We start from the raw sequence: 12,410 nt of genomic DNA, 5'->3' as shown, positions 1-12,410 counted from the left end.
GCAGAGAAGCTTCAGAGTGAAAAACACATCCAACCTTCAACAGCAGAGACCACGTCAGGTTCCACTTCCTGTCACCCAGACCAGAAACTTGAGGCTGCAGTGGGCACAGACTCACCAACACTGGACAGTTGAAGACCTGGTCTGATGGATCTGGATTTGTGCTGAGGCAGCAGATGGTAGAGTCAGAGTCTGAATCCATGGACCAACCTGCCTGGTGTCAACAGTCCAGGCTGGTGGTGGTGGTGTGATGGTGTGGTGTTCATGACACAATCGGGCCTTAATGCTGATCAGTCAGATGCCCAGCCAGACCCTTAGTTGTCTGTCCCTGCCAGTGTTCTGTCTATTCCTTCACTGACCTGGCCTATGTTTCAACCAATGGCGATTGCTCTAAGACTGCAAGGGAAGCTCAGCTTCCCCTAAAATGTCAACAAAATAAGTGGTCTTATATGTACTGTTGTGTGTACATTTCATTGACTAAATATGCGCTAGAACACGTTCATCTTTTGTTCAGAATCAGCTACTTATCACAGGTAACCGACACGACTTCCTTCTCATTCATCCCCGCAGCGCCACAGAGCTTTAAACAGTGTAGACACCAAGCGTCTACTGACTTCAGTGGGGAAGCACAGAGTGGGTTGTTCCACTGCAGCGAAACTAGACGGTCATTGGATAAATGCTGGGCTTTGTCCCGCCCATCGGACGCTCAGCATCTCTGTTGGTCTATGGGGCAGTGGGCTGGCCCGGACGCTCGGCTTCTTCATGATGATTGGATGATCTGTCTGAGGCTGAGTCCCTTTTTAATTGACAGCGAAATGAGCGAATCAGTGATCTTGAAGTATAAGCATCCACCGGAGCATTTTTCAAGTTTTTCATTCCGTTGTTTGGAGTTGATCTGGAGACATTACTGATCCTCAGCGACTTTGTCTTTGTTAAAAACGACTAGCGTTGTGTTTGGCGACTCTCTTCTGTCACTGCGAATTTACATATAAATAAACAGACACATTTTATGATGTAGGCCGAAAATGAGCTTCCCCTCCTTATAAGACCGGCAGCCGCCACTGGTTTCAACTGTTGGCCGTTCCTGTCAACGTCCCGTCTGTTCCCATATCACGGGTTCCTGCCAATGTCAAGTCTGCCCCTGGTTCCCCGTCAGTGGTCTGGCCAATACCTGTTCCTGATCTCCTCTTTGCAGCCTGGCTGATCTCCAGTCAGCGTTTTGACCGACACCACCTCTAGTTCCTGCTGACCGTTTTCCTGACCGCCCAAATCATCAGTCAGCCATCTTTGCTGACACCCAACCAGATCTCCATCTAACCGCCTCCTGCTCAGCCCTCCAGTGGTCTGCCTGCCCTGCTCCCAGCTCGGACCTGCAGTGGAATCTTCTGGTACCGGCTGTCTCTCCAGACCTCCAGTCTGTTCTGGCCTCCAGAGCAATCTACATCACCAGCCTCCAATTCATCCTCCAGAGAGGCTCCTGAAGGAACCATCCTTCGTCGTCACCTTCCCGCTCTTCCTCCATGGACATTCTGACTTCACCACTATCCTCCTGCTTAACCTCTGGAGCAGTCCTGCCTTCGTCTCTGCCTCTGTCTGACTCCTTGGTCCCCACGCCCTTCCACGACTCGGTCCGTCTGCCCTCCAGCCTGCCCTCACGAGCAGCATCATCTATCTGTCCGGCCTTTGGGCTGATCACCCGAGATCCTCTCCTCACTCTAATCCCCTTCTCATTATAACAAATCTACACAGAGATGATGACAAAAACTAAACCAGAATCCTGCAAGGATGCCACAAAACCCCATAATCAGCACCAACCTTCTGATGTTGTCCATCTTTATTTATCTATTTATTCATTTATATATTCATCTAAAAGGGACCATGTACAGCTTTCAACATTAATGTCACCGTTTGAAGAGATGCACCAGATTGTGGCGTCAAGCTAATTTGCATCTGCAGTCACTTGGCAGGTCAGATCAGAAAAAACATAGTAATACACAGTATTCCTTACAGACATTACAACATTATACAAAAGAGCTGCAGCATTTAACAGTCTCTTTAAGTTGGTTTGAAAAGTGCTGATGGAGCTTTAGCTCCTCACATCGTCAGGCTGCTCCACTGATTTGTGGCTGATTGCCCAAATGCAGTGTGGCTAAATGGTATCGTACAATCTCATATAGAGGATATTCTGGAGGATCTAATAGAATTTACACAAAGTCTGGCACAACCAGCAGAGACATACTCAGCAGTGAGTCTGTTCGAGCCGGACATGCTGCCATTCCACTTCTTTGCTCTCATTTAAATGCGTCTCAAACGTCTCAAAAACAATGCAGCTGTGTGTGTCTTAACCCTCACCACACTTTTCTTACAGGGTGATCAGTTCTTCCTCGCTTGTATTTCAGCTTGTGTCTCATCTCTGTTGCAGACGGTGAAAGGAGGGATCTCTGAGACCCGCATTGAGAAGAGAATTGTCATCACTGGAGACACTGAAATCGATCATGACAAGGTGAGGACGGTAAATGATGGAAGAAGAGAAGATTTCTGCTTGACGCATATTCACCCAATAGAAGAAGTTTGAATTATTTGTAGGCTTAATTTGCCTCATAGAGCAATTGTGCTGATGTATGAAGTCAGTCTGTTTTGTGTGCAAGTCATTTTAATTAAACACATAAATCATGTTCTCCTTAACAAACTTGGAGTGTTTGTCCTTTGTTCACTCCTCAGGCTCTGGCTCAGGCCATTAAAGAGGCAAAAGAGCAGCACCCAGATATGTCTGTTACTAAAGTGGTTGTGCACCAGGAAACAGAGATCACCCCAGAGTAAGAAAGACTGATCCTTTTGAAGGTGAGTGCATACCCTGAACCCACCTCCAACCAATCGCTTATGGGAGGAAAGACAAGTATAACTTAAGCTAGTATGGTTGCGCAAAAACCTCCCAGCTCCACCCACCAATTAGAAGGCCAGAAAATACTGTACATGAATAGATACAAAATAGAAAACATCTGATTATGAAGTAATTAATTGATCAATGTGAGTGAACAGGACAACTCTGCCTCTGAGGCCACAGCAGGGTTAGAGAACATCAGACAGGAGCAGAACAAAGTTATAAGTAATTAGCTGATGATGACTAACATCTGTCGCAGGAGTGACATGTTTTAAGGTAGATTTTAGAGATGGAGCCTGAGGAGAAATCAGTAACTGAGGTGAACCTGGGTTTAAAGGTCAGATACTGATGCAGGCAAAAGGATCAGTCTGCAGGCTGCAATATGTACAGTTACTCCCACTACACATTACGTCATGCCACTGCACCCGGTCCAATGTGAAAGGGGTTTAAACACAGCAGCCAAGCTAACTAGCTGTTAGCTGCTGTGCTGAATAAGTTTTAAAGGTCCATGTATTGTTTGATTATAAAGCAGGTCTAGGTTCTATATTAATACTGTGAAAGTATCAAAGCCTCAGTCCACAGAGAGATGCACACAGCCTGTATTCAGAAACTGAGCCTTAAAACCAGCCATCATCATTCAGCCAATCAGAGTCTCCTCTCTTCTGATTGGCTCACTGACCTGTTGTTGCTAGAGCTCCAGAGAGAAGCCTGAGAGAGGAGATGTAAAACTACACTGAGATGGTTTTTGGTTCTTAAAACCACAAATATATCTTCTTATGGATCAACACTTCAAATAAAACACAGAAGAAGAGGAAAATATGGAGCTTACTGACAATCTTGTATAAAGTACTTGAAAGGATACTTGAGTAAGAGTATCTTACCAAAAAATGACTTTGGTAGAAGTTAAAATCCCCTTTTAGAATATTACTTGAGTAAAAGTATCTGAGTCTTGAAATATCTGATATTTACTGTACTTAAGTATCAAAAGTAATTTTCTGATATTAAATGTATTTAAGTATTGGAAGTAAAAGTAAAAAAAAAAGTGAGCAGTAGAATTTTGATTGTGAACTTTATTGTGGCTTCCTTATAGTAAAGCAAAAATTTTCAGGATTCTCACACTTTCTTAAACATCAAATTCAAAGACTTTTCCAGGACTTTCCAGGTACAATTCCCTCAAATTCAAGGACCAAACACAGCATATTTTGAGAGAGCTGACAACAAAGAGAAAAACTGATCTGTGGCAATAACTGTTACATCACTGAAATTTTCTTTATAATAAACAACTGAGAGGTTGGCAGTAATGAATATTTCAGTGACTTTTAGTGGGAATAAGAGGCACTTCATCTGGTAGGAAGAATCTTTTAATCCAACTTATGAAAACATTTCTTGTGTGTAATGTTATCTTCATCACCACTGTAGTCGGGGTGGTGACCGTCCGTTGTAACATTAGCAGCTTCCATGAGTCAGTCATCGTCGAATCCACTGTGACGCGGGCCTTCTTCCTCTTCTTCTTTAGTTTAGGTGCTTGGCGACAGACAGGCATTACATCACCTCAAATTGGTGCATTGACTTCCAATCTAGGAACACTGATTCACCAAACCTGCTTTCTTGCAGTCTAACAAATTTCTTCCGATGTTATTTTGTAGTAACGAGTAATGAAGAAGCTTAGGGGAAATGTATCGGAGTAAAAGTATACATTTTATTTAGGAAATGTAGAGGGGTAAAAGTGAAAGTTGCCAAAAAAATATAAATAACAAAGTAAAGTAACAGATACGTGAAAATTCCATTTAAGTACAGTAACAGAGTATTTATACTTCGTTACATTACAACACCGCTTACCGATAACATCTCGTTTTGACATCTCATGTGGTTCTGTGTGATTTTTACGCCCCTCTCTTGCAATCTGCAGACAGAACTCTTGAAGCAGGTGGTGCTGATGTTGGATGAAAAGTTTAATTTAAAGGACGTGGAAAAAAAAAAATCAGAAAAGACCACATTGTCTGATAGTTGTGACACCTACAACTGTAATGTTCCACCATGTTCCGAGGTCTGGGTCTGATGATGAAGGCACAAACAATGGCTCGTTAAACACCAGTGTGTTAGAACTAAAGGTTATGGAGTTGTGATTAATGACTTGTGGAGACCAGTGAGGATAACAGCCTCATCATAGAAATTCCTTCACTTTGACTTTAAACCAAGTTGATTGATGTTACATGTCCAGTAATACTGAATATAAGTGGGTGGTCTTAGGAAACTGAAGAATTGTCAGCTGATTCTTGCCCCATAGGAAAGATGGCAAAGACTGATGAAGTCTGACATCACATTTCACATCTATCTTTGTGGAGCCTTTCCACAGGCTTTCGTTCAGGATGCTGCAGATTCTGCTCCAAACACATGAGCTGCATTTATCTCACTTCAGTGAGTCTTTGCAAGGTGCACTTCTCTTGGGAATTTGGGAATTGGAAAATAACAGGATCGAACCCAACATGAGCCACAGGATTTTGAAGACATTTAAACGTGTTTGGCTGCATTTTTTACTGCAGTAACATCCACTAACTGCTTTAAGCTGCTGGACCAGATGTTCTGTCCCTTTTGCTCTCCCTCTCTCTTTTTTCTCTCTCTCTTACTCTCCCTCATGCTTCCTAATGCATTAATAATTATGCTAAAGATTATTTTAGTTATTCTTTTATTCCTCTGTGCCGGCGACAGTCAGAGCCAGAGACGCATGGGTTGTCCATCCGTCCCATTCTCGTGGAAACGATATCTTAGTAAAACCTTGACGGAATTTCTTCAAATTTGGTACAAACATTCACTACATAGAACTGAAGGATGAACTAATTAGATTTTGATGGTCAAAGGTCAAAGGTCGTGGTGACCTCACAAAACAAGATTTGATTTTGACCTTTTGATTTGATTATGACATAATTTAACTCAAATGTCTAATAGGATAAAATGATGAAGTGATGGCATTTTATATCCAAAATGGTCAAAGGCCAACTTCACTGTCACATCATAACACCTCAAAACCTCATAACACCTAAAACACTTCTGGTAATTTTTCAATGCTGTAACTCAGGAAGGAGAGACTGTGACCATGTTTCCTGTAACTTGGATGGTTGGTGGAGGAGATGATTCTAGTTTGAGTAAATCTGTCTCCGACATGAAGAACATTTCACTGTGTCTGAACACATTAAATTGTTGTAAATGGAGCCATAATGAGCCACTGAACATATGATAGTAAGCAAAGCTGTAAACATAGCGAAAGTGTTAATGATAACAGTGGTCAGGTCAACAGGTCAGTGTTGTGACTCAATTGATATTTAATCACTGCTAAATCTTGCAAAATGCAAATTAAAATGTGTGTGAATGTGGGTCCCACTTGAGTCTGTTTCTGTTCCAACATGAAAAGAGACGCCTCAGCAGCAGGAGGTTTGTTAAGTAATGGTGCCCATGAGGCTTTAATTGTGGCCTTGTTTATGTGATGTTAAAGGGTTCAGGCTGGGAATCTGGTGCTGTTTAGCTGACTGACAGCCTGGTATGTAAACACAGTGGCCCTACCTCCCAGTCAGCCGGGGGGTGGGGGGGGGGTAAAGTGGGGCTTTTACGCCCTCAGTGTGGTCTGACAGACTGTTGAGGCATCTAGAAGAGCACAGCCAACACAAACCTGCCAAAGCAGAAGTAGCACAAGTCATAGTAATAGTAGTGATGTAACACAGTCCATGTAATCCATCCACATCTGGCATAAGTGCTCTTTTATCCAGGATGCTTTGGGAGCTGACTTGTGTGTCAGTTCTCCCAGCAATGCATTTTGCATCAACAGAGATACAGCAGTTATGGCAGAACGACACAACAAGTATAGGTTTATTATTGTTAGGTTTAGAATATTATTCCAGCAAAACATGAACTGTTTAGATTTCACTGGTGTGAGGTCAACTTTCCAGGTTCAAAGTCTCAGGAACAAGAGTTTGAACCGTGCACACTGTTGAGAAAGGCCTCTTGTTGGTTTATCATTAAAATTACTTGTTAGCAATGGAGGTTAGCAGGCCAGAGCTAGCTGAGCAGAGGTTAGTGGAATTTATGAAAACAGCTTTACGCTACAATACAGTTTGCATACAGAGGGTGTAATTAGCTACACCAGGAGCTAACTCTCCACTTCCATTCAACCAGGAAACTTCTGTGTCAGTGCTGAGAGACTTGGAATCTAAATTTCTGAAACGAGCTGCAGCTTCTCGAACTTTTTCTTCTGAGAGGGCTCAGTCCTTTAAGAGCGGAGTTTGGGCCTAATTAGTCTGTGAGACATCACTGAGGGATTAAACACTCCCATGTGCCTCTGTTCTACTGGCATATTCAGTCAACTTCAATTTGTTTACATCAGAGGGAAGCCTCATCCTCCGACTCTGACCACAGCGTCTTTTCTCTGAGTTAAGTCCTCTGGACTGACCGCTCTGCACAGACACATTCACTACACTGTAGTGAATGAAGAGAAGATGTGCAGCTCTCTGAAACACAAGCTGCTGTGACATGAAACATTTCATTGCTTTCATAAACAAAAAGTAGACTCACACTGCTTTATTTGTTTTTACTATTGCCATTATCATTCTACCAGTCTGACTGACTGATGTGCTGTGTCTCAAATCATATACTTATAAGATCAGATACTACATTCACATGTAGTACACAGTATACTCACTGGCGTATGTAAATCTTGTTACCGTTGTGCACTCACTGGAAATGACGATGGCAACATGTGACCACAACTGCTGTCGCTTGCTGCCTGCTTCGTTCACTTGGCTTGAAATTGAAATTTTTTCTTTCCTGTGACATGAAAATTAAGCCGATGTGTCCTCCCTCCTTGATCACCATTTTCACAAGTTTAAAAATACGTTGGTGGTCCCTCCCCCTTCTGCTATGTAGCCAAGATGGCGACTGTTGAGGGTGAGCAGTGTCCCATCGATTTATGCACCATCCGGGTATGTGCACTGCATGGTGCCATGCTTGTCAATGTGAATGCACTTATGCACTCAAAACAGGCGGTGTGACTATAAATATGTGAATTGAGACACAGCATGTGAGTTGAGTGATTCAGTCACACCATTGGTCAGCCGAGTGTTTCCTCATTGGCCGTTGCTCTTTCAAATGGAACTGGCACAGACATTTTTTGTTCAGGAGCATTTCCAGCAGCAGTGTTGACAACTTAGAGCATTTATTGCTAAATTTAGAGACTTTTTTTTCAAAAAAGCACTGAGCATTCAGCTGAAATCACAGCATAGTATTTGGCCCAGTTCCAATCCGGCAAGATTTGGGACGCCCTTGCCTTAATTCGATTGAAACAGGAAATTCATTGTTACCCAAAATATTTCAGAAAGTATATTGTAAATCAATATTTGTCTAAAAGATCTTAGTCACAACATTAAAGAGGTGGGAGCGTGAGCAGTGACATGGCCCTCATCACATTCATGACATATTGAGCTTGTGAAAGGAAAATTATTACTTGAATAAATAAAACCTAGATCCTTGTTTTGTCCATATTTCTTGAAATTAGAAAAAAACACATGACCCGTTTTCTTGGGTACAAAGCAGTTTGTTCCAAAAGATCATGTAACCTCTAATTTCGTCATGTGTGCACTAAAATAGTTTATCAGATCTCTGTTTGAGATGAGGTCATTTGTGACTTCTTTGGAAGTAACACAGAATACACATTTGTAGGTCTGTTGCATTTCAGCCATTCTGGACCCAAAGCTATGCTGCACTCTGGGAATGTGATTTGTAAACCTGCAGACTCTGTCTTGATAGGCTTCATAAGCCACTCCCACTTAAGGGTAATTAGACACGCACATGCAAATAGAGTGAGAGTGGGTAGGAGGAGGGTTTGGGGCTGGATTGGAATTGGGCCTTTGTCATTAACTGTATAATAATATCATCATTTTAGCAGCAGCAGAGCACAAGCTTGGAAATGACTGCTGGTTAACATGTAGTCTGAATGGACCATTTTTCTGACACTAGACTGAAACTAGCTGATACTAGACTGAAACCAGCTGATACTAGACTGAAACCAGCTGATACTAGACTGAAACCAGCTGATACTCGACTAAAACCAGCTGACAATAGACTGAAACCAGCTGATACTAGACTGAAACCAGCTGACAATAGACTGAAACCAGCTGATACTAGACTGAAACCAGCTGATACTAGACTGAAACCAGCTGACAATAGATTGAAACTAGCTGATACAAGACTGAAACTGACACTAAACTGAAGCTGATACAAGAACGTCGATGATGAGTGAGATGATGTCAGTTGTTTACAGTGGTTTCACAACAGTTTCCAACTACATCCTCAATTTCACACACTGACCACGCACAGTCCAGACTTATACCAGGCTTTGATCTGGTCTTGTTTCTTTAAACTGGGCCATCACAGTTATTTCCTTCTCTCATTTCTCTTATTGCCATAAATTCTCAATTGGTGGCAAACCTCAACTGTTTTTTCTCCTTTTTACGAGGATGTTTTATCATATTTTGGTAAAAAGCATCACTGTTTTTTGATACATGTACATTTTAACTGCATTACTTCCATCAGAACAACAGTCATGTCATATGCAGCAACCACTGTCTGTTCTCTGACAGAAACTATTTTGAAGGAGAAGCTCAACTGAATAAAGTTATTGTGAACAGGAGAGACAACAAAAACAATCTAACCACAACCATTAGCCCACGCTAGCATTGCTGTGATATGCTCCACAACAAATCTGACAGTTAGCCAGCTAGCCAGCTAGTGATAGCAACATTTGCTGAACACATTCATAATATTGGTAACAGCGAGTTAGCTAATGTTAGCATGTCTACTTTAGCCGTCACTAATGAAAACAGACATTATGGTCCATCAAGTTACTGACACATGGAGAAGAAAAAACAGTTCTGAGTACAGCTGGACCCTTTAGTATCCCGTAGGCTTCTCCTCTCAGTAAACCAGACCAGTATTGGCTCCATGGTAGGACTGAGAAAGAAATTCAGCCTTAGACTGATCCACTGGAACCAGCCAAACCAATGATACTGACAGAGCTGGTTAAAACTTTATGGATGTTTTGACGGCCCACCAGCCAACCAGGATTTGAGCCGGTAGTCCTCAGTCCAGTCCAGGCTTCGTACTGCACTGAGCCATCTGACCTGTGGGCGGAGCTTGTGTATTTCTAAATGTGAGAAGGACCAATGGTTTATCAGGAGGAATTCACATGCACTAACATGCACATGCTACCAGACCGGCAAACAAAACAAAGACCAGAGAAACTCTTAACAACACACACAAAAAAAGCTGCAGTCAGGAAGTGATTGGGGATGTGAAGTAAAACAGTATTTCTGATTTTGAGCAGTGGTGATTATGACATCATTGTTTTTTCAGACTGTTGAGCATTACACTGATTTTACCATGTGAACAATTATAGCACAGTTTTTTATCTGATTTACTTTACGTATAATCAGTTCATTAAGGATTTGTGTGTAACAAGTTTCTGTTATTTTCTCCTTTTATTTTCTATCTTTTCTTATTTTTATTCTGGTCTTTTTAGCTCACAGATCAGGTTTTGCTGGTGTTTTCCTGTGTTGTGATCTGACCTTGAAAAATCCACTAAAGATATCTTTCTCTTTTTCCCTCACTCTGTCCATCTCTTTCTTTTACTCTACCAACCCTTGACCTACACCTTTAGACCTCTCAGCCTCCCCCCACTTCTCCCTCCTTACTTGTGTCTCCATCACACCATTTTACCTCAGCATCTCCAACTATTACACCTGAATGCACTGCCTTTTCAACGTGAACCACCTGACCACATCAGAGGGAATGAGCATCAACACTGAACTAAGAACTTTGACCTCCGTGAGCATGGAGTTCGGCCTGAAGGAGACAGAGTCACTACAAAATTTCCCAAGATCCCTCCCAGTATTCCCCACAATTCCGCTCTCGTTCCACAAACTGCCAAAAGATCGACCGCTGGACTGATGACAAAAAAAACTTTTTTAAAGCGAAAAAAACAAAATAAAGTACAGCATTTGTGGATTACTCCTCTCCAATTTGTCTGGAGATTTTAAGAAAATTTTCAGGGGCATTTGGTCTTTTAATCTTGAGATTACTGGTACTTTATTTTTCTACAGTTTTTCTTACCATCAGAATTGGTTATCAATAATTTGGTCAAGTGTTTTTTAACAACGTGTTCCAAAAAGCAAAAGGGATTGTGGGTGACTTTTCCTGGGATTGTACACATTGGGAGTCGAGGATCCCTCTTAGTGTCATTTCTTGTACAGTAAATATTTTATTTTCCCTCTCAATGTGAAAAAATATTTTTTCAATTCATGTATAAAAAAAGATTAATTTTACCAAACCGAAGGGCAATTACTCCTTTCACCTTATTTAAAGTTCTGACTTAATCATTTGGTGAGTGATTTCTGCATATTTTGATTGTTTTAGTTGTTGTTGTTGTTGTTGTTGTAGTGCTCGTGTCACTAGAACAGGGTTTTATCAGGACCAGGGAGACAGCGGTGTAATGAAATGATGTTCTCTTTATTTATTCCCACCTCTGTCTTCTTCTTTTTGTGTGTTTTGCATTTTAGATATTCTCAGCACAGTTGTATGTAACCTCATGGTTTTGTATTGAGAGCATTCCAGTCACTAGATACAGTCTCACTCATTTCAGCATCTACACTCTACACTCACTCTTCTACTTTTCTACCTAATGGGCAATGTGCACTCACCCAGAGCGAGGTCATTCACATGGCAGTGAATTCCAACATGACAGACATTAACTTGTTAATAATTATTATTAATAATTAGCTGCTTGATCAGTACTGAAGCAGATGAAAAGTAAAGAGCTCAGGATGAAACTGCCAAAACTTTGATTTGTATCGTCTCACTCACTTGCGATTTCATGATAATCTGATTAAGGCAAAACTCCAATTACTGCATGTCAACACATTACATTGTACATTACATCACATTACAGCAGCTCCTAACGTGCAGCGAGTGAGTTAACCCGAGGTGTCCCATCCCAGTTTAACGTTATTTTTACATTATTTTGTCCATTTCTATTAGTTGTGATAACATGTTACTCACCAGGTAATTGATCAGATATGGGAAGATGATGACATCAGTGTGACAAAGTCCCAACCAGTCCTCCAACCTGAACAAACTATCAACCCTCTGATATGACCCATAGGAGTTTCTCTACAGTGGCACATGTATCAGTCCTTGGTTGTCATGGTTACTATAATAAGAGTCATGGCTTGGTTAGGATTAGGAAAATATCCATCCACCACAACCTCCTCACGTGGACTTTGTCTGTTTATCCAGATTATCTAATCCAGGCTTGGGACCACTGCATGTTTAGTTTTATAACATATCTGTCCTGACACTTGATCAAAATGCTGTTCAATAATGATGTAAAAATAACATTAAACCTCAAATTTAAAAAATGGTATGCCAATATTATAAACTACCATGTATGTTCCCTACAGGTGAGCTTAATATATTGTTTAGAACCTAAAAC

At 41.4% G+C, this 12,410-nt stretch overlaps 1 protein-coding gene across 3 annotated transcripts in view; it reads left to right on the top strand.

The window, feature by feature from the left end:
• Positions 1-11,655, top strand: part of epb41 (erythrocyte membrane protein band 4.1) — a 60,419-nt gene extending 48,764 nt beyond the window's left edge. For all 3 annotated transcript variants that reach the window (XM_022744063.1, XM_022744062.1, XM_022744061.1), the window contains 3 exons: positions 2,420-2,500; positions 2,719-2,838; positions 10,581-11,655. In XM_022744063.1, coding sequence (XP_022599784.1) covers positions 2,420-2,500; positions 2,719-2,817 — 180 coding nt within the window. In that variant the 3' untranslated portion in view covers positions 2,818-2,838; positions 10,581-11,655. The remainder of the gene's footprint in view (positions 1-2,419; positions 2,501-2,718; positions 2,839-10,580) is intronic.
• The last annotated feature ends 755 nt before the right edge of the window (positions 11,656-12,410 follow it).

Source organism: Seriola dumerili, unplaced genomic scaffold (assembly GCF_002260705.1).
Source record: "Seriola dumerili isolate Sdu_G_001 unplaced genomic scaffold, Sdu_1.0 BDQW01000078.1, whole genome shotgun sequence".
Taxonomy (NCBI): Eukaryota; Metazoa; Chordata; class Actinopteri; order Carangiformes; family Carangidae; genus Seriola; species Seriola dumerili.
Note: the sequence above shows the minus strand (reverse complement) of the source record. Positions and strands in the feature narration are given on the sequence as shown.